Here is a 26760-nt window from a genome sequence, read left to right as displayed (position 1 = left end):
GGCAAGAATGCCACCACACAATTCCTTTATATAAGCCACCCTTCTAGAACTTTCTCTTTCCATAAACATGAAGCATAGATTGAAGGTCAACCCTACATATATGCCCAGCAGCAAGAAATGCAAGGTGGGATGCAAGGACTTAGAAGGCTAGGAAAGTGCAGACCGCCCTCCGGGACTCTCATCTTATGGGCAAGGCAACATTTACATGTGTTTACACACTTGGGTTCCACGTCAAGAGAAGTAGATAATTAAACAATTAGATTATGTGGCATGAAAATAGAGGCGTTCCAGAGAGGGTGTTGGTGGACTTGAGAGATCTGGGCAAGCATTCCTGGAGATGGTGAGGCGGGTTGGCAAAGGCTGGAAGGGAGAGGAAGAACAAGAGCAGTGGAAAGCCAAGTAAAACGCAAGAAGAAGCCTGGATGCACCTGGAATATTAGCAGAGCCAGCATGAGAATGAGCAGAGGGGGCCGGGCAAGCAAAGGGGGCTGTGTGCGGTAGCTCATGCCTGTAATCCCAGCACTTTGGGAGGCCGAGACAGGCAGATCACGAGGTCAGGAGTTCAAGACCAGCCTGGCCAACATGGTGAAACCCCATCTCTACAAAAGATAAAAAAGAAAAAAAATTAGCCAGGCATGGCGGTGTGTGCCTGTAATCCCAGCAACTCAGGAGGCTGAGGCAGGAGAATCACTTGAACCTAGGAGGCAGAGGTGCAGTGAGCCGAGATTGCGCCATTGCACTCCAGCCTGGGTGACAGGGTGAGACTCAGTCAAAAAAAGAAAAAAAAAAGGAGAGAGAATGAGCAGAGGGGACTCTTACACCTGTCTCTCTCCCTGCTGGTATGTGCACCCTTTAGTTGTTCCCATTTCTGTGTCCCAGTTTCCTCCTTTCGTGGAATGAAGGATTCAAGCCAAATTTTCTGAAGTTTCTAAATTTTGTTCACCTTGGAGAGACCCCATGCCAGAAAAGGGTGAATGAGCAGGTGAAGCTTAGCCCTTCTCTCTGTTCCACCTGTGCTTCAGCCAAAGCAGCCCTGTTTTCTTATGTTTTTATACTCCTTGTACAGCTTTGCTTCCAGAAAGGATTTAAAACTTACTCAACAAGAAATTCTATAAAGGCTCCTTCCATCTGCACATTGTACAGCTTGAGTAGAAGACAGAAAGAAGCCAGTTAGCACAGGTCATGGATTTCTATGTTGGACAGGCTAGATTCTAGAACAGCTGGAAAGCAGAGAGGGGCTTAGAGCAATGGGGGTGGGAAATAGGGAGCCATTGAAGGTTTGTGAGTAGAGGAGTGTCACAGCAAAAGAATGAATTGAGCCCACAAACTACTGTACTAAGAACTGATCTGAAAATCTCAACTGCTCAGAAAGTTGAGTAAAAACAAAGGGTGATTTTTCCCCCTTGTCAGCCTTCCCTCTCAGGACATTGTATTGTATGCAAAACGGGTAACTGTAAGACAAACATTTTTTTCCACTGCCCTTCTCAGTCCCACAAGCCTTCAGGAAGATCCGAACTTCAAGCAAAGCCTTTTTATTTTTCAACACCCACAGCTTCCATTCAACAATCAGAAGTTTTCCACTTTGATCAAAGAGGCTAAACAAGAGGGCCAAGGGAGCAGCTGGTTCTCAGCAGCTCTGGGCAGACCACAGAGCCCTTGCTACCTACTCACTGTCTGTGCCCACCAGAGGACACAGCCTTCTCCCCAAATCAGCCAGGTACATGCCCCAGAAAACACTGGCTTGCCTCGTTCCCACTTTAATTACCAGACCAAACGAATGTGAACACACTGTTTTCAAAACCAAACTCAACTTGGGATCATGGGGGCCTCGGTTTCCTTGATTGTAAAATGGGCATATCGCCCCCCACTCTATTTAGCCCAAGAAAACAATTTATCTCTTGATGTCTCTTTCATCTCCAGGATCTATGCTTTTACAGACTCACTGGGAGGAAATAGCCAGACCAACTCCTGAAGCCTGACCTAATTTGGGAGATGCTCAGAAGTTTTGGTTCTATGCAAGAACAGCAGTGGTAATAATCCAAGCTTGGCTTTAGACACAGGACATTTCCTTAGGGGCATCTGGAATCTCTGCTGGCTCAAAGTGATGCACTGCAGACAAAGAGTGAGCAGAAAGGAAAGAGGTGCTAGGCAGAATGAGCTTCTTCCAGTGTGATACCAAATGGAGCTTTCAAAGGCCCACATCTGGAGGCAGCAGCTATGCAGTGATTAACATTTTAAATGGTGTTTTGAAATGGAGATCATTAGTAACCACAGATGTGACCTAACTCTGTCCCCCCCCAGATAATCTGTTTATTGTATCTAAATTCCAGACTTGGCCCAGTAGACCACTTGGGATGCTTAACAGGAATTGTCCAACACTATCCCCAAATCTATTTTTATTCATAGTACTCTGACATCATCTCGCTTGGTCTTCCTGATGACTGCAATGCAGATTGGGAACAGAGAAAGCCATGAAGACTTGTATGATGGCCCAAGGCTAAGAAGGGAAAGGGCTGAGACCACACTTCAGGTTTTAGCTTTCAGGTGCAGTGAAGATTGAATGACTTACTTAGCACGAGCTTTCAGCCAGGCAGGCTGCAAAGTGCACCCAAGTTCTTTCAGTGATCGACACTTGCAACTTGGGTTGAGATAGTTTTCATCCTCCCTGAGCCTCAGTTTTCCCATCTGTAAAAAATAAATATTGCCTGCCTCGGAGGGTGGAGGTGGAAGTGGAGTGAAGCCACATTAACTCCTAGCGCTGTGCCTGAGACAGTAGAGGTTCAATTATAGTAGTCATATACACACACAACACATACATACACAAGACACAACACACCACACACAACACATACCTACACAACACACCACACACAACACATACATACACACCACATACGGCATGCATTACAGGTCACAAATGCACACCGCACACACACTGCATACATATACCATACAGAACACACAACACATACACATACCCCCATACCACAAATACACACACACCACATAGTACACGACGCAGAACACACACAGCCCCCACATTCCACACCACACCACCTCACTGCCAATTCCTTTCCCTCTTCATGAGTTTTATGTCGGGTCCAGGTTCATCTGCTGGTTTAACAGATCCCAAAACATTCTGCAGGAGTGTTTGTTCAAAGGATTTTTTGATATTTCCAGATTCTTTCTCTCTGACAGTCTCTTTGAACCCCAAATTTCATACTGCCATGAGCCAGTCCCCCTTTGGAGAAATATCTCCATTTGTGCACCCTCTTTCCCCCAGAGAGCCTGCAGCATGTCCCTTTTTAAGCAGGAGCCAATCAAACCGAACCCTTTGGAGTTATTCCACTGCAGTCCGAGGGATCCGGCCTCCCTGAGACCCAGCAAGGACTCATTATCTGGGGAGGTCTTCTGAGCCACAGGCCTCGCTGAAAGAAGGTGCAGCTTCTTGAAGAGGAAGGCGTTTTGTGGCCGAGTCTAAACGAAACAGAAGTTGCTTTGTGTGTGCGCACGCATGCACACACACACACACACACACACACGAGTAGGAGAACCGTCATTTTCCTACGCGCCCTCTGACATCAGCCACCTTCTCTGTAGCTAGTTTCTCTGCACACAACTTAATCCCTGGCAATGAAAAATGAACCTCTCCCCCACCCTTGCTGCTGCCTCTCGCCTCACGCCCCCAGAGAAGAGTTTCTCCGCCAGGCAGCAGGTGAAGGTTTTTTTCCAAGTCACATGATTCAGGATTCAGGGGGAGAATCCTTCTTGGAACAGAGATGGGCCCAGAACTGAATCAGATGAAGAGAGATAAGGTGTGATGTGGGGAAGACTATATAAAGAATGGACCCAGGGCTGCAGCAAGCACTCAACGGAATGGCCCCTCCTGGAGACACAGCCATGCATGTGCCGGAGGGCTCCGTGGCCAGCCACCTGGGGACCACGAGCCGCAGCTATTTCTATTTCACCACAGCCACGCTGGCTCTGTGCCTCATCTTCACGGTGGCCACTATTATGGTGTTGGTAGTTCAGAGGACGGTAAGTGGACTACTCTTCCTCCCTTTCCTTTTCTTGTTTTGCCTAGAGAAAGAGCCCTGGGAACAAATGATATTCGTTTGTTGGTTAAGAGCAAAAAATAAAATTAAATAAACTCTCTCTCTCTCTCTATATATATATATATATATACACTACAGTATATACTGTATAACCTAATACACTTATGTTACATAATATATGTTATACTATATATATATATGAGAAAAGGAGAAAAGAAAGAGGAACTTAACTCTCTAAAATAATTTGGCTTGTTGAGAGAAATATTGTTAGACCATCATCATCTTAAAATTTTGCAGACCTGTCTGAGCAAAACAGTGGAGGGGAGCTATTGGCCTTTGAAAGTTAAGATTTAAATCTTAATGAGCCAGAGACCCGTATCAAGGAAGGAAGCAATAGAGAAACCTGATAACACATTTGCACAAGTTGTTATCATGTCTTCAAGGACTTCAGACTGGATTCTGAGGTTCTATATCCTAAGTCCGAGTGTCCTGGAGGTTTCTGAGGCCTCACCCATTGCCAAGAGTTTTGTTTTTGCTTTCGTTTTATACAAGGAGCTAAGTTTCAGAGGCCAAGGTTTAGAAGGAAAGGAGGCAAAAGAGAAGACCATGGCTTCTTAGAGCTTTGGACATTTTGGTGTTAAAGCCAGCAAGACAAATCGAAAGCTTCCTCTTAAGCCACAACTTTGAAGAAGTTAGGGCGTCACCAAAAAAAAACAAACAGGACATAGAAGCAGAAAGTCGAAAAGTTTTTAGCACCTGTTCTCTCTGAGGTTCCTCACAATACTAAACAATTGATGGGTACACACTGTACAGGGTCAGACTGTCTTGGAAGATTTACTTTGAAGTAAATGGTAAGATTTGTTTTGAAAACAGAAGAGGAGGAGAAAGAGGAAGTTTCTTCATATTTTAGGAAATTGGTCTTTACAGAGAATCCACCAGTATATATTATATAGAAAATGCTGTAGTAATAGCATATATTGCTCATGAATTTTTTGATGAAGTTGTTAATTTGGGTAATTTAAGAACTGCACCCACCCACATGACCTGCCAAAGTGAGAATATTTCTGTTTCTTACTTCATAGTGCCTACTTTTCGTGGAATTATAATCCTGCAGAATTTGTTCTGGTTTTTCTTCAGTTTCCTTAGGCCAAATACTCTATAGCTTATCAATTGCTGGAAAGAACTAGGCTTTAAAAGGCTTTGATATCTATTTCTCAAGTGTCATCAAGCTTTGAAATTAAATGGAAGCTTTGAAACTCATATCTCTACAAAAGTAAAAAGAAGGAGTCGCAAATATTTGATTTAGATAGTGGAATTCTTAAAACTCATAATTTAATGGGCTTATCTACATCTACTAAGTATAATAATCTTGAAAACACTTTAGGGCATCTTTTCTTCTGTAGGGGCTCTGCAATTTCTGTAATTCTAATTTGGAGTAAACCAAGGGTATGTCATTTTATAGCAATGGCCAAAGAAAAGAAATTGAAGTATCCTTTAAGAAGTTCTTTAGTTAAAGGATCCAACTAGAACTGCTGAGAGAGAGAGAGAGATGGTGGAAAAATGGGTGGCGAAGTCTCTCTGAAGCTAGAGAGAGCTTCAGAGCTCATTCATATCCAAATTTTAGTTGAATTGATTTCTTCTATAAAAGAACCAGAGCAGATCTTTCTGCCTCATTTTTGTAAATGTGGAAAATGAGGAGCAGAGAGGGAACAGGACTTGAACTATGTCACCCTGAGAAAGTGGTAGAGCCAATGTGGCTTGATTGTTTAATGCAAGCAGCATCCCCTTTGCCAATACAGACAGCCACAGAAGCACTAAGAAATATTGCACCCACTCTTCTCTTGGGAGCTTTATCTTCTTGTGCGTCCACTTCCTTGACTTACCCCTCATGTTTGGATATGAAAAGATTCACCACGCAATCTGATTGCACAGTTCGGTGTGCTGTGATTTCTTAGCCCAGGAAATATCAGTTGCTTCCTTAAAACTAAGGCTTGCCATGTTAATAGTAGCCGTAGTATATAAAGTGTCAAATGCATTGCACGTATCATTTTCAATAAATTCCTCAGATCTTAACTGTTGTAAGACCTAACAAGAAAAAAAAAAGCATCATTTTCCCATTAACTTGAGTTATCAGGAAGGGTTTCCTATAGGAAGATGGAATGTAGACTGACTCGAAAACAGGAAGAACTTAGACAAGTGAAGAGGCTCTAAAAGAAACTCTAGGAAAGAAATCAATGGGAGAAAGCCAAGGAGCTTAGACTCACATCCCCATTATTAAAAATGGAATGAGTTAATGATCAATTAGCACTCTGTATGTGATGGGAACAGGGGTGGAGAACCATAAGAATGGTTTTACTGGCGTAAGAAGTCACACAATTCTTATCCCAAGGCACATGTATAGACAAAATTTAAAACAACTAAGTCATAACACATAATGAGTGATTAAAGGGATACCATGAGACCACAAGTTAAGGAGAGAGTGTATTTTTCCAGACAGGTTTAAGAAAAACTTTCCTGGGGATTAGAGTTTCAGGTTGGCTTGAGAAACGTGAACAACTTCAAACAGGCAGGGAAGGGAAAGCAGAAGAGAGGCACTCCTAGCCAATGGAACAGCATGAGCAAAGAGACAGAGGAGAGAAGACATAGAAAGTGTAGGGAAATCAACAGAGCTTGCCTTGAGGTTTGACTTGAAGATCAGGTAGCTCCAAGCTTAAACTCCTTGGGAGAGACAAAGGAGGAACTTAGGTTTCCCTCTCAAATATTTATTAAATATCTACTGCGTGCAGGACGTTGTTCTAAAGTCTTGAAAAAAAACAACAAAATCCCTGTCTTTGAGTTACTGTGGAACTTACTACTTTCCCGTGATATTTTTAAAGTCTCAGTGGTGGCTGTATTTTGTTTTATTTACATTTAAGCCAGCATATTTATAAAATAAATATTATTTTATATTATATAATAATATTACTTTATATTATAAAATAAACATTTCTATTTTATATTATAAACATTTCTATTTTATATTATAAAATAAACATTTTATATTATAAATATATTATAAAATAATATTTATTTTATGTTATTTAATATTTTATAATATATTGATATATTTTATAATATTTACATTATGAAATACTATACTTACATGGCTTAAGAACAGTAACTAGCAAATAAGAGAAAAGAAAGTAAAAATCTTCACACCTTCCCCACCCAACCACTAATCCCTCTTCGCCGAGATAACCACCATTGACAGATTCTTGTGTGTCCTTCCAAAAATCTGTGCATCTACAAATACACAGTACACATTATAATATATAATAAACCCATGGGTCATTATAATAAACCCATAATTTTGCATCTTGCTTTATTCACTTGACAACACACTGTATATCTTAGAGATCCTTCCATGTCAGTACATAGAAGTTCATTTCATTCTTTTGAAGAGTCGCATAGTACGAAGTGTAAATGCTTCATAATTTATCTGTGCCTGGTGAGAGACATCAATGTTTTCTCTAGAATTTGTGCCCTCTGTGCATGTCTGCAAGTATATCTGGGGAATAAATTTTTAGTGATAGGAATGGAATGTGCACTTTCTTTTTTTCTTTTTTTGGAGACAGAGTCTCGCTCTGTCGCCCAGGCTGGAGTGCAGCGGCACGATCTCTGCTCACTGCAAGCTCCGCCTCCCGGCTTCACGCCGTTCTCCTGCCTCAGCCTCACGAGTAGCTGGAATCACAGGCGCCCGCCACCACGCCAGGCTAATTTTTTTGTATTTTTAGTAGAGATGGGGTTTCACCGTGTTAGCCAGGAGGAATGTGCATTTTCGCTTCAATAAATGTCAGCCTGTCTCCAAAGAGATTGTACTAGTGTACCCCTAAGGAAATAAAAGTCCTACCAACAGACACCTCTTTACATCAATATGGAAAGAAAAAAAAATGATTTACTGTTAAGCACAAGAGTACATGCAAATAGGCAGCCTGCAACAGACTACAAAGTGAGGATGAAATTTCACACAATTAATCTAGCAAAGCAAAAGAACAAAAAATAAAACTCTTGTCTTCTCAAGAGACAGGAGAATACATAATGAGATAGACAATGAGACGGACTCCTAGGTTAACACCAGAGGTAGGTGTTTACATTTCAAAAAGACTCTGAAGCCCTCAACCTTAGAGACATCTTTGTTTTGTAAACCAGGAGACTGGGCTTCTCTAGCCCCAGGGGAGAATGTAAAGGGTTACATTCCAAAAGGTTAGAGTATAGGTAGGCTTTCAAGAAAGAAGCTGCCTCTTTTCCCTTTATAAGCAAAGACAATTCTTTTTTTTAAAATAATAATAATAATACTCTTTTTTAGTTATCTCCACACCAACAGTGGAGCTGAGCACCTGTTTAAGGTTAGTGATTAGTGATGGTGGTGTGGTATTTTGGGTTTATTTTTAATCTCAGATACAAAATAGAAGTGTAGGGTAAACACACCTGATATAGCAATAACTGAAGCATACCCTTAGAATAACCACGTATGGCAGACACGTCTGAATGGGTGTTCCAAGCTAGAGAGTCCAGGAATGGTCAACCTGGAGACTCATTCCTTGTCTATGAGGAACATCTGAGCCCCCAGCCCATCCCGTGGAACATGGGCCATACAGGAGATTAAGGCCTGCGTTTTTGGCTACATGAAGGCTGCCAGGTGGAGGCCATTAAGGGGAGACTGTTAAGTGAGCATGCTATAGAAACTGCATGCTATTTGCAAGTGGTTGTGGTTTTCCTGCCCAGCCCACCACCACTGGACTGTATATAAGGTGAATATGTTGTCCAGCCTGTTGCCATGAGATCACTTCTGTCCGTAAAGCAGTTTTCCTGTTCAGCTCGCTGCCACTGGACTCTCTCCCCTGTATGAAAGCCCCCAGTAAAACCCCACATCTTGTTTGCTGACTCTACGCCTCTTCTTTAGCCTCTTGAACGTGGTGCCTTCCCTGTTGAGGCTAATAGGAGTTTGGCACAAGAAGAAGTTATTTGGAATGCCCCATGACACTCTACACTACCCAAGGTTCTCCCTCCACCTGACATTCATTCCATTTAGCAATCCAGAAAAATCCACTATAAATCTTCCCAGGAGCGAGCCCTGTGTGAGGTTAGGTGGGGAGGTCCCAAGTGGAAGGGGCAAGACCCTGTGTTCTGGGAACTCTGTTAAATTGAGCAGATGAAGCCCAAACACCAATTCTTGGGTTCTGGGCAGAATGGCACAGAATGCCACAGAGCAAAGGAGAAGTCATTTCTGCTTGGGATGAAGGAGGGGTTTGCAGAAGAGCTAGAACAAAAGCCAGGCTTCCAAGAATTACAAGTCATGGCTTATTCCCAAAGTCTTATTTTGAAAATGTTCAAACCTACAGAAAAGTGGGATGGCAAATGCTCGTATAACCTTGCACCTAGATTGCTGTGTCAATATCTTGCTGTATTTTTGCTCTCTCTCTATATAAGGATATGAAAGTAAGCTGTAGGCAGCATGACCTTTCACTCACATGTACTTCAGTACCCATCTCTTAACTAACTGCAATGCCATTATCATAGCCAAGAGAGTTAATATTAATTCAATAATATCATCTAATAATAATATATGGTCCATATTTTAATTTCTTGTTCAAAAATGTCTTATATGTATGGCTGTTGTGTTTTTGTTTGTTTGAACCAACAATCTAGGGTCACATACTGTGTTATGATAATATCTGTTTTAATCTAGAACTTTGCTTTTTAAGGTGTGGTCCTGGGCCTTGTTAGAAATTCAAAATCTCAGGGCTCACCCCAGATCTCCTGAATCAGAATCTACATTTTAACAAGCTCCCCCAGTAATCTGTATGCACATGAAAGTTTGAGAAGCACTGAGCTAAAATCTCCTTTGCTCTTTGGTGTTTGTTTTAAATAACACTGACCTTTTCTTAAGGGTCCAGGCCAATTCTGTTGTAGAAATCCATTCATAGCCTGGACTTGTCTTAGTATTAACTCATGGTTATATTCAGATGAAACATTTTTGGTAAGAATAGTATATAGGTAATTCTATATACTTCTTATTGCAGCACAGCTACAGACATATGTCAGGTTGTCCCATTTTTGATGACTATAGGTTTAGTCACTTGATTAAAGCGGTGACCACCAACTATCGCCTTTGTAAAACATTTTTTCTTTCTCATTAATAAGTAATCTGTCCAGGAGCAGTGGCTCATGCCTGTAATCCCAACACTTTGGGAGGCGAAGGCGGGTGGATCACTTAAGGCCAGGAGTTCAACACCAGCCTGACCAACATGGCGAAATCCTGTCTCTACAAAAAAACTACTAAAATTAGCCGGATGTGGTGGCACAGACCTGTAGTCCCAGCTACTGGGGAGGCTGAGGCAGGAGAATCGCTTGAACCCGGGAGGCCAAGGTTGCAGTAAACAGAGATGGCACACTGCACTCCAGCCTGAGTGACAGAGTGAGATTTCATCTCAAAAAAAAAAAAAAAAAAGAAAAAGAAAGAAAAGTAATCTATATATGGGATAATACTCTGAAGACATAAATACCCTTCACTTGGTGGTTTTGCCATTTCTTAATGATCCTTGTCTGAATCAGCTAATGCACTGAGGGTTGAAAAACAGGGAATGCCTAAGTCTGTCACTCCTTCCAAATTTATTAGCTGTCATTCTTCTGCAGAGAAGAGTTCCCCATTGGAAAGATGGTGGCAGGAGGAGGAGGAGCAGGATATTCCAGGTGAGGCAGAAGAGAAAGCAGTGGCACAGCCCATAGGAAGGCAAGCCCAGGTGTGAGGAGAGGAGTGGTAGGGCCAGAAGTCAGTCCAGATTGTACAGAGGAGAAGAAACGGAACTAGATGACAAAAAGATTTGATAGAAGAGACTGAGAGGACAGGATGCCACTGCCATCTTCAAACTAGGAAGATTTCCTAAGCCCATATCTGAGCCCAAATCTACACTCAACCTCCTACAGCCATCTTTCAAGACCTCAGGTGTTCTGACTGCCTACTGAGTAGCGTATTTAAGACCTTGCTACTCAAGGTGTGCTCCATGGCCTGGCAACATTGGCATCACCTGGAAGCTCATCAAAAATGCAAAACCTAAGGGCCCCTCCCTACTGAGTCAGAATCTGTTTTTACCAAAATCCCCAGATGCTGGTCAGTCTTTTAAAGTGGGAGAAGCACTGCTTTAAGCCACTTAAGCCACTGTGGTCCAATTCTCACTTTGGCAGACCATGTGCTCCCAGTAAAAATAGTCTTCCCCTGAGGATTTTCTATGACTTCTATTCACTTTTCCATGAAATTTCAGGAGATTTTGCTGCTCAGTTTTATCCTTCCCTCATCTAGAGAGGCAATGTAGCAGGACATTGAAGGGCAGTGCCTTCAAAGTCAAACTCACCTAAGTTTGAATCCCTTCTGTGCTATTCACCACCTGTGGGACCCTCTATAAACATTATCACATTATGAAATAACTTCTCTAAGTCTTGATGAATCCCTAACTCTTGGGGTCAAGTTAAAGGCCAAATGAAATAGTACATGTAGAGTAACCCTCATTAAGTGCCCAATGAATTAGCTTGAAAATAAGAGGTATTCTTGGCAAAAGTCTCTTTGGGCCATAAGCCAGAGCCCACCTTACAAGACTATGTGAGGGCAACAAGGAAAGGAATGTGGACTTCCCCTGGCATATTCCAAATAGAGCTTCCTTTGATCATTTTTGGTCCAAGAGGGCATTTTGTGTCCAAAGCAAATTCAGGAGTTGATTGCATCTGCTGATCATTCCTCTGTGAAAAGAAACCAGCCTTTCAAGGTATTGAGGCAAATTAAGCACATCATTAACACCAAGGCAGTGCTCAAAATAGCTGTGCTTTTCAAGTACTTGCTAACACTTTATAATATCTTATGATGTCCACAATAACCCAGTGGAAAGACGGATTATTAGCCATCTAATCACTGATTAAAGGAGAGGAAAACACTCCTAGGCAGGGAAGATGGTTGGGATGGGGATCGTTTTACCTGGAGACAATATGTTAAACATGACCATTCCTCCCTCCATACATGAAAAGAACTTTATTACTGTTGGGAATACTCATCAGACATCTACAGAGGCCAAAAAAAGAGGAAGTACACTTAAGGAAGTGTAACTGGTTGATAACCACGGAGACACATTTTCCTGAGCTACTCAGTGGAGCTGAGAATGAAAACCTGGGAGAGTCCATTTGTTTGTGCCTGCGTTCAGCCTAGGCACTACCTTACTCAAAGCCAAGTCATCAAGCAAGACAGTTCACATTTCCTGAGCTAGGACCCAGATCCCCAGACAAGATTAGGGAGAGAATTCTAGAACTGGGGGACATCTTGCCAAAGAGGAGTTGGTGAACAACACTTCGTATAATACCTGTTTATGAACAGTCTTCATTGAATTTCAACAGCCATCATCTCCTTAGACACTGCTTCTCCACCTCCAAATGCAGGGACTGCTTATGGGAGAGGGGAGGAGGGAAGAATGAGCTCTTCTATCCTTGGTTTCTGGAAACAGCCTCTCTCCTAGGGCAGTGGAAAGTACACCAGAGAATTTCAGTCCAAGATCTGCCTCTGACTCATGAGCCCCTTGGTTTCCTCCTCCATAAAATTAGCTTGATGGACTGAAAGATGTCCCAATCTCCCTCTGGCTTTGATTGTCTAATCTTGACTACCATGGGTAGCTGGGAGAAGCTGTAAAGACCTCGTCCCAAGAGCTCTTCAAAACAGGAATAGTCACGCCTCTGTAGTGGATTTCCTGGGCCCTGGGTGAAGGTTTAAATGACAGGCTTCTTTCCTGTTTGAGATGCTCTGCTTTTGACATCCCGTGTCTGAAACTAGGAAACCAGAAAGCATTCAAGTGACAGAGAGAAAAGAGGCTTTCCTTGACCCCCATATAAATTAGATCCTCCTCTCTGATATTACTTCTCACAGCTGTGCTATTCAAAGTGTGTTCTGTGGGCCAGGAGTATCAGTATTACTCAAAAGCTGCCAGAAATACAGAATGTTGGCCAGGTGCGGTGGCTCACGCTTGTAATCCTAGCACTTTGGGAGGCCCAGGAGGGCAGATCACAAGAGGTCAGGAGTTCAAGACCAGCCTGGCCAACATGGCGAAACCTCGTCTCTACTAAAAATACAAAAATTAGCCGGGGGTGGTGGTGGGCCCCTGTAGTCCCAGCTACTGGGGAGGCTGAGGTATGGGAATTGCTTGAACCCAGGAGAAGGAGGCTACAGTGAGCCGAGATTGTGCCACTGCACTCCAGCCTGGGTGACAGAGTGAGGCTCCATCTCAAAAAGAAAGAAAAAACTACAGAATGTCAAACTCCCCCCAAATCTGCAGAATCAGAATTTGCATTTTAACGAGACTCCCAGGTGATTCATAATGCACACTGAAGTTCTAACAGCACTACCTTAAAGCACTATGATTCTTTTCCTCCATAGCTCTTGCCACAACCTGCAATTCTAATTACACATTTATTTATATTTTTTAAATGGCTGCCTTAATGACTAAAGCATAAAATCCATAGGATGTCTTTTAATGAGTAACGTAGTTCCTACCACAGACCAGGTGCTCATCCAAGGTGTGCTGTGTGAATGATTCTCTAGGACTTCCCGAACTGCTAGCAGCCTCCGCAATGATGGCTCTACCAGGTTTGCTTTTCTAGCCTCTCTCACTGTCCCTGTATGTGTCCCTGGGCAGCTGATGAATTTGATGATTGTGGTAAGACATTTCAATGCAGATTTTTTTCTTAGTGCATTTGCACATCACGCTAATCAATGGTCACTCTTGGCAGTAAGTTGTAAGTTGTTTATTAAATTTTAAAATGTTGTGTGTTGTCTCACAAGGGCAACATAAAGGGGAATTTTGTGATATCAAGTTTTCCTGCAAACTGCATGCATAACTGAAAGACTACAAAAACTTACAGCTTTGTTAGGTTAAAAGCTTTCAACTAAGGAAACAAAGTCATGGAGTATTACAGTAGGAAGGGCCTTCCAGGACAAGTTTGCCTTCCTTCCCCTGAGAAGGTGGGGCCCAAATGTTTAAACTGACTTCCCCCATCTCCAGATTGGTGCTGTGCCAGGGCTTTGCCTTCAGGAGACCTCCTTGACTCACTACCATCCTCTTGCACTAGAGAAGAGATCCATTCATAAGAAAACAAGCTTTCAGCGGAAGGCAAAGGACAGAGCTCCCAGGGAAATGTTACAATAGGGGAACTCCAGATGGTCCTAGTGTTCATACAGAACACTAAGAAAATAAGCTGTGGGCAGCTGCTAATTTCTTGCTTTGGTAGAGGTTAGGAAGTTGGTTTTTTCGCATACACATGCTCGCACCTCTCTAGGTCTTTATTAATATTTTAATTCAATGCAATTCAGGAGATTCCAACCTGGGCAGGTCAAAAGATGAATAAAATACTTCATTCCTTATTGGCAGAATATTGTATGGGTGTCTCCATGGCTGGAGAGAAACGGGAGGGAGAATCGGGGTGTGAAACTTAGTGTCTGAAGAATTTATTAGGGGAAAAGAACTGTGCCTCTCTGCTTCTGTTAACTCCTTGTTGAGAGTCCTTGAACTAGAACCTCCCTTTAATCACCTTCAATCCCCAGCCCAGGATTCCCTCCTTCAAAAGACAATCTGTTTCTATCCACCTCTTATTTGTGTAAATATTTATGTATATATTTGTTACAGAATAAATTATATTATGTAAATGTTTAAAAATATGCATTTGTATGTATTTATACTACATGTGTATACATATTTGTATATTTAAATATAAACTTGTAATAAATCCATAAGGGTGGGGACCCAATTTAATTATGTATGGTGTCCTCACAATGCTTGGCATATAAACACACAATTAATTCAGAATTTCCAACCATAGGAGAGATAGAGATGTACCTTACCATGTATGTTTACAACATACGTTCACAGATGAATCAAACATGGAAAAAAAAACCACATATACTTTTATAATATACTTGATTATTCTCATGTTGACCAAAAGGAAAAAAAAAGAAAAAAAACCCCAAACATGTCAAGGGGGGGAAAGCACCAGATTGGGAGTTGAGTCCTGGCTCTAGCCAAGTGTGATAGCTCACACCTGTAATCCCAGCACTTTGGGAGGCTGAGGTGGGTGGATCACAAGGTCAGGAGTTTGAGAACAACCTGGCCAATATGGTGAAACCCTGTGTCTACTAAAAATACAAAACTTAGCTGGGCATGGTGGTGGGTGCCTGTAGGCCCAGCTACTCTGGAGACTGAGGCAGGGGAATCGCCTGAACCCGGGAGGCAGAGGTTGCAGTGAGCCGAGATAGTGCCAGTGCACTCCAGCCTGGCAACAGAGCGAGACTCCTTTTTTTAATTAGCTGAACGTAGTGGTGTGCACTTGTACTCCCAGCTACTCAGGAAGCTGAGGCGAGAGGATCGCTTGAGCTCAGGAGGATGAAGCTGCAGTGACCCATGATCATACCACTGCACTCCAGCATGGGTGACAGAGTCAAACTTTGTCTAAAAAACGAAAACAAAAACAAAACAAAAAAAAGTCCCAGCTCTGGTCCCTGATCTTCTATAAATTCTCTTGCCTGTGGAACAAGGACAGTAATCCTCATCTTGCATTTCTAATAGATTGTCAAACAAATGGATAGAATGCCCATTGGAAGCTACATCAGTGAATTAATTTTTAAAATTTAAGAGGCAGGTAGAGGATGAATTGTAAATTGCACAGTGCTTTAAGGACAACAAAATGAAAAAAAAAATTGTTTCAACTGAATGTCACACCTCATGCTGCTTTTTTCTTTCTTCTCTTCCAGGACTCCATTCCCAACTCACCTGACAACGTCCCCCTCAAAGGAGGTAAGATCTTGGAATTAGGTGTAAATGTGTAGTAAGTCATCCAGATAAATGCCATAAAGTGTGAAACCTGATTATCAACCAGAAACAACTCTATGACATGACCTAACAGTAAAGTGGGTAGGGGTGGAGGCAAGGGCTGCTCAGGACTGAGCTGATGCACCTGAATTCATCTTAGCAGCTCCTGAACTCATCCCCACAAGTCTCCCACCAGCCCTTGACACTCCCACTAATGAAAATTCTACCTCTGGCATAGGCAGGACTGCAAGGCAGTGTTGTGTTAAATGCTTGAAACCTGAGATCAGATAAATGGGGGAATGAATCTTGGCTTGACTTCCCACCCGGGAGCCTCAACTCCTCAACTGTTAAATGGGAATAATAATACTCACCTCATCAAGGTATTGGAGAAGCCATTCAGATCTCATCTGTAAATTGCTTGGCATGGCAACCAGCACATAGTAATCATTAAATAACTAGTAATAGCTAAAATGCATAATGAAGTCAAGGACTTGTGAAAACAGACTTCCTCCTCACTCCTATATTTCCAATCATTGAAGTCACTAATTAACACGTCGTCTCTACTAGCCTCAGAGAGATGATATGCCAAGTTCAGTTAACATCGATGATGAGAAATTTTCAGATGACCCGATTAATGTTTTTATTGCTCAGAGAAGCAAAAGGAAGACCCAGAGAGGGAAAGTGAAGTATCCTGTCCAAGGTCATACAAAGCCAAGCCTAGAACCCAGAAAGATGTCCTCATCTCTAATACAGTGTCTTTTCCACCCAAGAACACCAACCCCCATCTCAGTCCTCTAACCTTTAGAACCTAGACGGCAAACACAGCTGGATAGCCAGAAAGCTCAGAGCAAAAAGTAAGGAAGTGAGTTAATGTAGGCACCAGGGTAGGGGCACAAGAGTGTCCTTGAGACCAGAGGACACAGATGACTGGACACAGCTACTCACACTCACAGCCTCACACTTGGAACGTCCTTCAACTTTCCTTTGGCCATGACTTTCCTGTGGTTTATCACCCAGAGACTTCAAAAATAGGGGCAAAAGTCCCCAAAAGACAAGGATTCTGGATCTTTCAAGGCAGACTAATAATCACAGCCTTGTCAACAATATCTCATTTTGGCTGGAATTACTTAGCATGTGACCTCAATTCCTACCATGTCTATGTAAACAGTCACATTAATATTAAAAGGAGCATGGTAGAATGCAGGGGTAAGCAAACTTTTTCTACAAAGGGCCGGATAGTAAACGTTTAGGCTTTAGGGGCCACTATGTCTCTTGTTGCAATTACTCAGCTCTGCTGGTGTAGTGCTGAGCCAGCCTGACTACATGCAATTAAGTAACCACGGCTGCATTTCCATAAAATGTTGTTTATCAAATGAGGTGGTGGGCTGGATTTGGCTTATGAATTGGAGGAGTCACTGCAGGCTTTGGAGACAGATGTTTCCGTTAAACACCTAATAATGCACGTTCACACGGAGCTTTGGAAAAACCAAAAGGCTCTGAGTGAATATAACTCGCCCCTCCCCACTCCCACTGTAACACCACCACCTCCACTCAGACTTTCCAAGGAATATAGAAACTTTTCATTTTTTGACAGGGAGAAGGGATTTTTAACATGAACACGGTCTCAGTGACAAGGATAGTTTTGATTAGGTAATAGGACCTTAGCCATTCTGGATCTCAGTTTCCTCGCCTAAAGAGCACTTCAATGCAAAGTTGCCAAGCATAGGGGCTGTAACTAGTATTCTGGTCCCATAATAAAGTTGATAAAGTTTTCATCAGTCCAAAGTGAAGTACAAAAAATAAGGACACAGTAGCACCCTTTTTACAGGGCCAACTTTATCTAATGTAAGAGGCACTCTTCCTCTGAGAAGGTCCTTCATTTTTGTGTGTCAAAATGTCCTTTTTTTACAACATGAAGTTGATATAGGCAGGAGTTAAGTTGGCTTGTTTTTTGCCAGAGTTATTTTGTTTTGTTTTAATCATCACAATAGGCAAAATAAAAAGCTGTCCACTTCATATTGGTCTCCGAATTTTCATTCTGGGGAGAAATTTCCTGGGTCTATAAAGTCCAAACTTTTCAGAACCATGGACAAAATCACTTATCAGATTTCTTCTTATCTGGACCATGAATGGGAATATCAGAACACAAAGTAATCAAAACCAACCCCAGTTTATAATTCAACATTTCCACAACCAGATTTTTTTAAATGCTAATAATATTCGGTTGGTGCAAAAGACATTGCAGCTTTTGCCATTATGTTCAATGGCAAAAACCATGATTACTTTTGCACCAACTCAATAATCCCCACTGGGACTGTGAAACTTTTGTTAAAGAACTTCCCATACCTCCTTTGGGTTCATTCTCACCTCAACCCTGTGAGCAAGCCACAGCAACATGGGGAATAGTCTTCCCATTTTGCAGATGAGGAGCTGAGGCCTAAAGAAGCCAAGTGATTTGCCCAAGGTCATACAAGGAGTCAATGGCCAAGTGAGAATCCGGGACTCCTCCCTCTTCTCCCTGCATGACGGGCTTCCGCCATGAGATGCCAGTGACCTGCTGGAGGTGGTACCTGACTTTCTCTTGCTTTTAATGCAAGTCGACATCCCCTTAACTCAGCAATCTGCAGAGACACTGTAGTAGGGTGAGGTAGAAAAAATATTCCTGGGCTCCAGAACTGACCACATCAACAAGTCTTTTCTCCTCTCTGAGCCTCATCTGTAATATAACAGCAATGTACTAAATGCCCTGGAGGAGTCTCTCCAGCTTTGACGCTTTATGAGACTATAATTCTCTTGTACAATATGTAAAAATAGAAGAAAAAAAACCTAACAAAAATCTCAAGGAAATCTGAAGCCACAGCTTCCTTCCCCAACGAACCCGGCTTAAACATGCACAGAAGCAGTAAATCGTCTCTTTTGAAAAAAGCCATTGCAAAACATTCCAGGCAGAGGAGAACCATCTTTCGGTACTCTTGGGAAGAAGCTTCAGGGGCAGCACGTGGTTTGTCACTAGACAGGAAAAGGGCAGAAGCCAGACACCTTCCAGGGAGCCCTTTGTCACTGGCCGTTGAAAATCTTCCACCATCAGCGGAAAATCAGCAGTGGCTCAGAGCCTGGGATGTAGAGCTATGTGCACATGCTAAAGAAAAAACACAGGATACACTTCGCTACAGAGGAAACACCGAAAATCAAACCCTTGTGGGTAATGAAAGGATTTCTGAGTCCTGTCACAATCTTCCCATTCCCGGCCAGGATAGCCCCCAGCCAACTGACACCTCACAGGCAGTCAGCCAGGAAGAGCGCCTGGGAGGAGAACCTTTCCCCCACACCCTTCTCCTTTCTGGGTTTTAGTTTTCTCACCCAGAAGACAGAGTTAATAATGACTTTTGCATGAAGCCACCATGAGTATGAAATGGGACAGCAAATGTGACCCTCATCCGATACCTGGTTGAGCCTATGTCCTTTGGGCATAGGATCCACTCTGTTCTTTCATATCCAGATAAAGTGTTCCCATCTCATTTCACAAATGGCATGGAACCAAGGAGAATGGTGTAAAGAGAGTGAAGCTCATCCTTCTCCTCATCACTCCTTGTTTCACTTTTCTGCTTCCCTCAAATTTTGAATCTCATGTCTGCACATGGTTTCTGGCTTATTTGCCCAAATCAGAGAAGACAGCCACTTTTGCCTTGATTTCCAAGTTTGAACAGTAACCCACATTTATGAACAGCGACATCTACAGAAGGATTTGGATGCAGAGAAGCTGATAGGGCAGTGTAGCACATCCCAGTGTAGCCCAGCAGATGACACAGAATTGAATATTAGGTCCCTCTGTTCTTGCAAGGCCTCAACTATTCCAGCCACTGGGAATTTCTCAAGGGACAGCTCTCCTCCCCGAGGTTCAGCCCTCTGACACCTGAACTGACTTACTCTCCTTCCTGTCTGTTTTAATGTCCTTCTCCCATTTCCCCTCCACTTTCCACTTCCCTCATAAACTCTGCAGAAATTCAAATTGTTCTGACTTTAATTTGCAGAATGATTCTGGTCCTTTGGTCTCACCTCTGGGCCTTCTCAATATACTCTGGCCCTTTTTATAACAAATCACCCCACCAAATGATAGCTCTACCAGCACTAGAATTCTGTAGACAGTGTTCTTTCTCGTACTCCCTCGTTGCATCCGTATGAGGCCACGGCAGAGTGAGAATAATGAACGTTGACAGGCATCACTATGTGCCAAGAATTGGCTGAGTACTTAGTAATTCACTCATGCAGTTCTCACAATAAGCTCCCAGGAATCATAATTAGCCCCATTTTACAGGTAAGGAAACTGGAGCACAGACAGGCTTGTTGCCTTGCCTAAAATTTCAGAGCTGGTTAGGAGGGATGAGCCCTCAAATCCAGTGTATCCACCTTGCAGCCCTTATGCTTAACTGGGATTGTATTGTAGACCATCTGGGAAAACTCAGTACTGCACATCCTTCCAGTGCCCCTACCTGCTGGCCAAGTCTAGATAGCCCCTTCCAGGGCTCTATCAGCTCTATCACTTCCTCGGCACCTGCAGCCCCCAGCTCTTGGCTTTCATGTCTCAGAAGTGCACTCTCTGTTACCAAGCTTAAGGTCACAGAGGGCCACACGCATGAGTTTGAATCAGGTGAAGTGCTGAGGGGAAACATGGTCCATGGCGAGGGTTCTAGAGGCTGAATTTCAGCTCTGGCTTTGCAGCTGAAGGGTCATGTGCCTTGGGACAATTCCTTCCCCACTGCCTACCAGTTAAAACAGATTTGTCTTTCCTACAAATGTAATGTAGCCTCCAACACCCAAAGGTTCCTGGAGGCCCTAAGGAATTTGGAACAGTGGATAGACCTCGTGTGGGTCCTGACAACTCCACCCTCGCCTGAATTCAGTCTCCAGCCGAAGTTGGGATACAAAATGCAGAGGACCCGCCAGGAATTTGGAATGCTGACATTCAAGTCTTGGGACTTGAAGCAATTCACTTTCCCTCTCAGGGCCTTGGGTTTCCTATTTTCTAAAATATCAGAAGTGAGGGGAACAGGCCAGATGTCCTAACCCTGAGGTTGATTTTGCTTTGATTATAGCGTTCCATGAATCAAACAAATATCTTAGGATTCTTTGACCACTTTAACATTCTAACATTTGGAATTTTATAAGGCATGGCAGGCTACCCTCCTTGCCCCTCCCCTTGCTAAAAAGAAAATGGCATTAAAGAAGATGAAGTGAGGTTGGCTCTCTAATTTTACCAAATGAACCCACCCCAAAGAAACAATAAAAGCTGTGCCTTGAAGGCAGTGACATTAAGCCAAGACTAGGTTCTCACCAAGATCCAACTGTCCCTCATGTCCCACGGTCACAATCAGACGACAGCAGCCCCAGTGGAACACCACACTGGAAGCAGTCAAGAGGCAACGTGCACTTTGGGAGGCCGAGGCGGGTGGGTCACAAGGTCAAGAGATCGAGACCATTCTGGCCAACATGGTGAAACCCCGTCTTCAAAAAAAATACAAAAACTAGCTGGGCATGATGGCACATGCCTGTAGTCCCAGCTACTCAAGAGGCTGAGGCAGAAGAATCGCTTGAACCTGGGAGGCGGAGGTTGCAGTGAGCCGAGATCGCGCCACTGCACTCCAGCCTGGCAACAGAGTGAGACTCCATCTCTTCCTGACAGCTCCTTCCCCTAGAAAGACAAAAACTAGCAAGCAGAAACATTTCTGGATCTAGAATGCCCAATTCATCTCCTTCCTTTCTTTCTTCCTTTCTTTCTTTCTCTCTCTCTTTCTCTCTCTCTCTTTCTTTCTTTTTCTTCACAGCAAGGGAGAGTGCTCCTGCTCAGGGGGAAAATTATTTTTCAGATAAGTCACAGGTTTCAAAAGCCTATTTGCTTCTCCATTTACTTTAAACACACTCACTCAAAATCTACTCTTAAACTCACTTTTTCTTAAAGCAGAGCTAACAGGAATCAGAAATCTCTCACAAAAAAAAAAAAAAAAAGAAAGAAAGACAGAAAGAAAGAAACTAGACAATGAACCACTCAAAATAAAGTGGAATGGGATCTTGGAGAGGCCATCAGAGTTCTAAAGCCATCTGCCCCTAATCCCCACACCCCTGCCACCAAGAGAAGAGAAGAGAGAGAAGAAGAGAGGAGGTGCAGCGGAGGGGAGAGAACAAGAAAAAAGAAAAGGAAAAAAACAAATCACTGAGTTACATGTGAAAATTTATACTTGAATTTAGCACACATAAATCACAAGTCTTTGAATCCAGAGGAAATCTCAGAATTCCTCACAATTCAGACAGCACTTTGGAGAAGGAGAGAGAAAAGGAAGAAAAGAAGGAGGGAGGGAGGGAAGGAAGGGAGGGAGGGAGGAAGGGAAGGAGGGAGGGAATGAATGAAAAGAAGGAAAGGAAGGGAGGGAGGGAGGAAAGGAAGGAAGGGAGGGAGAGAGGGAGGGTAAGGGAGAGAAAGCAGGCCCATTCCTTGAAATGTTTGTTATGTATTTCATTCAAACTATCTAGACACAACATGTGTTGGCTTAAGTTTCTACATTTCAAGCAGCACAAACCATGGACTAGGGCAAAGGACTCAACCACTGTTTGGTATAGTTTGGGTGGTAGACACCAGGCTCATTTTTATGCATTATCTCATTTAATCCTCCCTACAACTCTCCATGATAGTTATTTTATTATTCTCAATTTTAAGAAGAAAAAAGGACAATTCAAAGAGGCTGCATGATTTTTGCAAAGTCACACAGCTAGCAATGGCAGAGGTGGAATTTGAACCCAAGTCTGTCTAACTTTCTAAAATTAATTGATTTGAACCCAAAACAAACTTTCTAAAATTGCTGCCATACTTTTGCATTTTGAACAGCTAGGGAGTGTTTTTTTTTTAAGGTTATTAAAATGTTAGCAGATTTTACCCTATGTCTCCAGACTCACCTTTCCTTTTAAATTATAGACTTTAAAGATGCTTCTTACTTACCCACAGTCATGTCAATTCAACCTGTGTTTAGTATAAACGAATTCCAGGGAAATGCCCATAGTGTCAGATAGGTTTACTAACTGTTGCAGATACACTGCAACCAGTCAGGACTGAAAAGACATTAACATCCCAAGGAAAGTAGGTGGGGTGGGGGGTGGGGGGAGGCAGGATTTAAATTATTTAAATGAATTCCAGCTTGATCTTAATTTATATTTACTGATCACTTCCTATGTGCTCAGTCAGCACTAAGTGTGTTCATATGGGCATTCTCCAAATCCTTTTGGAAATCAGGGTCACCTAGTGGTCCTTTGTTTAACAAATGGTCCATTGTGCAGTTTATCTCTCTATTACCAGTTGGCTTAGTGATATCACTTAGTGATATCAAGGAAATGGTCAAAAGCCTCAATTACTTTTGCACCAACCTAATAGTTGAAATGACCCTTGTTCAGGTTAAGGACTCACTTTGAATCCAAATTTTATCCAGAGGGGAGAGACTGTCCTCTAGATGTCACTGTTGGGACTCTCCTGGATATTCTCCCTGAAGCCTGGAATGAAGAAGCCAGGGCATGGCAGATGCAGAGTCATTAGGTTAATCCCTTTCCTTCTTGGAAGGATTAAAACATTTTTCAACAAACGTAAAGAGGATTCGGCACACATTCCTGGAAGCATCAGATAGCCTTAAACACTTAGGTACTTAACTGAGGAGCTCCCGTCTATCAGATAACATCATGAGCTTCATTTTAATGAGCATTTCATCTGCCAATTCACTCTGCTAAGTGGCATTGCTAAACTGTGTCACTATAACAACAAAGAAAAGAGGAGTAAGGCAGAAAGAATCTACTTTACTGAGTGTCTCCTCTAGCCACAGGCCGCACTGATCACCTTACATCCACGGTCTCATTGCATCTTCATGACATCCATACATTTAGGTTGATTGTTTTAATTCTCACTTAGTGGATGTGGCAGCTGAGGCTCAGTAAGGGGGAATGACAGATCCAGAGCTAAAAGCTCTGACCAGAACTCAGGTGCTCTTTTTGCGATGCATCCTGTCTTCCTTGTTCTTATATCAAAGGTGCTGTACATCTGGAAGGTACCTGGCACTCAAACCACATACCATCTGGCTGGGATGGTTGGCTTGGTTTGTTTTGCCATGGTAGAGCCGCCTTGAGCATATTTGCATCTTTATGTGCCCATGACTTGTAAATTGGCAGTGTTCAGCACACGGGCCTGAAGTCATCTGCTGGCCTTCTCCCACAAGACGGAACCCAGGAGCTCATTAGTGCTTGTTTTCCCAGCACCTCCAGCTGTCTTGTCAGTTTTCAGTTCCAGTGTCTGTAGTGGCTGCAAACCCACTTCTTCCTGCATTTAACCCTTCCTATTCCACAGGAATGCTGAAAGTCAGAGAAGAGCCCTGGATTAGGAGTCAGAAGCCCTGTGTTCTGAACCCAGCTCCACCATTTACCTACTGTGGGGTCTTGGGCCAGACCCTAGTCTCCCTGGGTTCAGTCTCGCCACTTCTAAAACTAGGATCTCTGTTGGCATGGCATTTAATGACCCTTTCTGTCCAACATTGTGAAATCTCAAGGTGAAAGCTAGTCTTAAGGTTGCCATAATCTTGACCTTCTAGAACATGGTCCTTTCAACCACCTCGAGCAACCTCTCTTTCTATCTCTCTCCTCTGTGTGAAACTGGCCAGGAGGGTTTTGTTGACACATCTTTCTCTTCAGCCTCTCAAACAAAACCACAGAAAGTCCCATGATCCTTCTAGAAGAGGCTAAAGCTTGGAAAGGTGATTTACAAAGCTGATGCATCTGAAGGCTTTGGTCCTCTGGGAAGTTCACGCAGTGCTCGGGTTGTCTGAAAGATAGACTGCCGTACAGAAGGAGCAATGAACCCTGGTCTCTGGTCCTGTCTCTCTCACTCACTCTCTGGATGACCTAGGAGCAGCCTGCCATAGGGGCAACATTGAGGAGCACATGAGTTATGTGTTCACCAAGCCTGAACCAGGCGATCTCAGGGAACTTTCATTTCTCCAAACTATGCAAATCCTTACAGAACCAGACTATTCATAACTTAGATTGTCCTCAGAGCTAAAATGTTCTGTTCTACTACTGCAGGTGTCTGAAAACCTGAATGTGTGAAGACACAGTCTCCTACCTTGGGTAATGCAACATGTCCACAAAGATAGACAGGTGCAGCTGGGACTGACTCCCCATCCCAAACCTTCCCACCCCCACCACCAGCAGGTCTGGTAGAGGATGGCTGAGTCTGTACAGCCTGCTGAAATAAGCTAGGTAGGCCCTTTTAGATAGATCATCAAATCCACACTGCTCTTCATCTATTATGTTGGTGCAGAAGTAATTGCAGTTTTTGTTATTGCTTTTAATGCCAAAACACAATTACTTTTGCACAAACCTAATAGGGACACTAGAGCCCAGAGAGGAGAAATCCCAGGATTCTAACTCCCAGGTCATCAACTCAGCTGTGACTTGCAGACAGTTCTCATTTCCCCCACTCTGAGGCTCTGTTCTTCAAACTAAACCTCTCCAGGCATCACTTTTTGCTCCCTCTGCTCCCAGCCTTCAGCATTCCAGGGACATTGCAGAATTTCAGCTGCATGTAATGCCACTATTTATAAGTCATGTTTTTCTGTCTTCATAACCAAAAAAGAAAGTTACATCATAGACTCACAGGGTGATGAGAAGACTCAGGCCACATGGCTGATGACCCATGAAATGTTCATCTAGCTCTTGACAAGAGCCTCATGACCTCCAAAGCAGCCCACCTCTTTTATGAGCAGCACTGACTGGTCAACTCTGTGAGCTGCCAGCACTGTGACTCACAGTGTGACATAGGTGTTTTTAGTGTACGTCTTTCCATTGCTGCATCTGAGAAATGGGGATTAGAGCAGTGTTAGCTCTTAGCTGAGGGCTTCATCTCCTTCCTCTTCCACTTGGAGGTTTAGTACTTGGGCCCCATGGTGTGCCGACAGCCTCATCAAGCATTGAAGGACAGAGGCTGTGCCCTCCTCTGGGGTCTTCTCCAAGTTTAACAGCCCCTTCCCTCAATAGCTCCTCTAGCGTCCTGCTTTTAGCCCCTTTCTGAACCAGCTCTGGCAACATCATTCCTAAAAGGGCTGCCTGTGTTTTTCCCTTTAGCTAGAAACCATCTAAATGATTTTTAAAGAAAAACTAAAATATACCATGCCATTTGACTTCAGGAAATGCAAATGTTTCAAAATAAGGTTTTTTTTTCCATCCTCGGGTTTCTCAGAATTACAACTGAGGTCAACCCAAAGGGGAAAAAACAACAAAAGAAACAGAATGTGTGAGAGGCAAGCCTGGGCTTGCACTTCTCCAGCCACCTGTTTACAGAGGCTCACCTGCCATAAGGGGTAAGGAGCACAGTGTGAGGGGGCTTTCGGCCAATGAGCAGAGCCTGTTCTTGATGTTTTGTGCTGGCCTCAGCCCAAGGCATGAGTCTTATCTTCCCATCGAATCTAGCCTGACCTGCAAAGCCAGTGGGAGAATGAGGCCCTGTGTTATTCTAGCCCTCAGGCAAAAGGCAAGCCAAGCATCCTGATTCACCTCACTGTTGTCCTAAGTACTTACTCTGTATCCACAGAGGGAAACAAGAAAGATGAACTAGGTGATTCAATTCAACAAACATTTACAGAGCATCTGCTAGGCTGGGCAGTGGGGGTTTATAAACAGGAGTCTGTGCCCTGAGGGTTCACTGTCTAATAGAAAGGGCAAATAGGCAAAGGGAAGTATCCTGGAGGAGCTGACTGCCAGGCTGTGTTTCAAATGAGGAAAAACTTGCCTGGTGAAGGAGGCAGTCCAGG

The 26760-nt window shown here is 43.2% G+C and overlaps 1 protein-coding gene across 2 annotated transcripts in view; it reads left to right on the top strand.

Annotated features, from left to right (window-relative positions):
* Positions 1–3551: 3551 nt before the first annotated feature.
* Positions 3552–26760, top strand: part of TNFSF8 (TNF superfamily member 8) — a 37929-nt gene continuing 14720 nt past the window's right edge. For both annotated transcript variants that reach the window (XM_012509125.2, XM_003264048.4), the window contains exons 1-2: positions 3552–4038; positions 15871–15913. In XM_012509125.2, coding sequence (XP_012364579.1) covers positions 3844–4038; positions 15871–15913 — 238 coding nt within the window. In that variant the 5' untranslated portion in view covers positions 3552–3843. The remainder of the gene's footprint in view (positions 4039–15870; positions 15914–26760) is intronic.

Source organism: Nomascus leucogenys, chromosome 8 (assembly GCF_006542625.1).
Source record: "Nomascus leucogenys isolate Asia chromosome 8, Asia_NLE_v1, whole genome shotgun sequence".
NCBI lineage: Eukaryota > Metazoa > Chordata > Mammalia > Primates > Hylobatidae > Nomascus > Nomascus leucogenys.
Note: the sequence above shows the minus strand (reverse complement) of the source record. Positions and strands in the feature narration are given on the sequence as shown.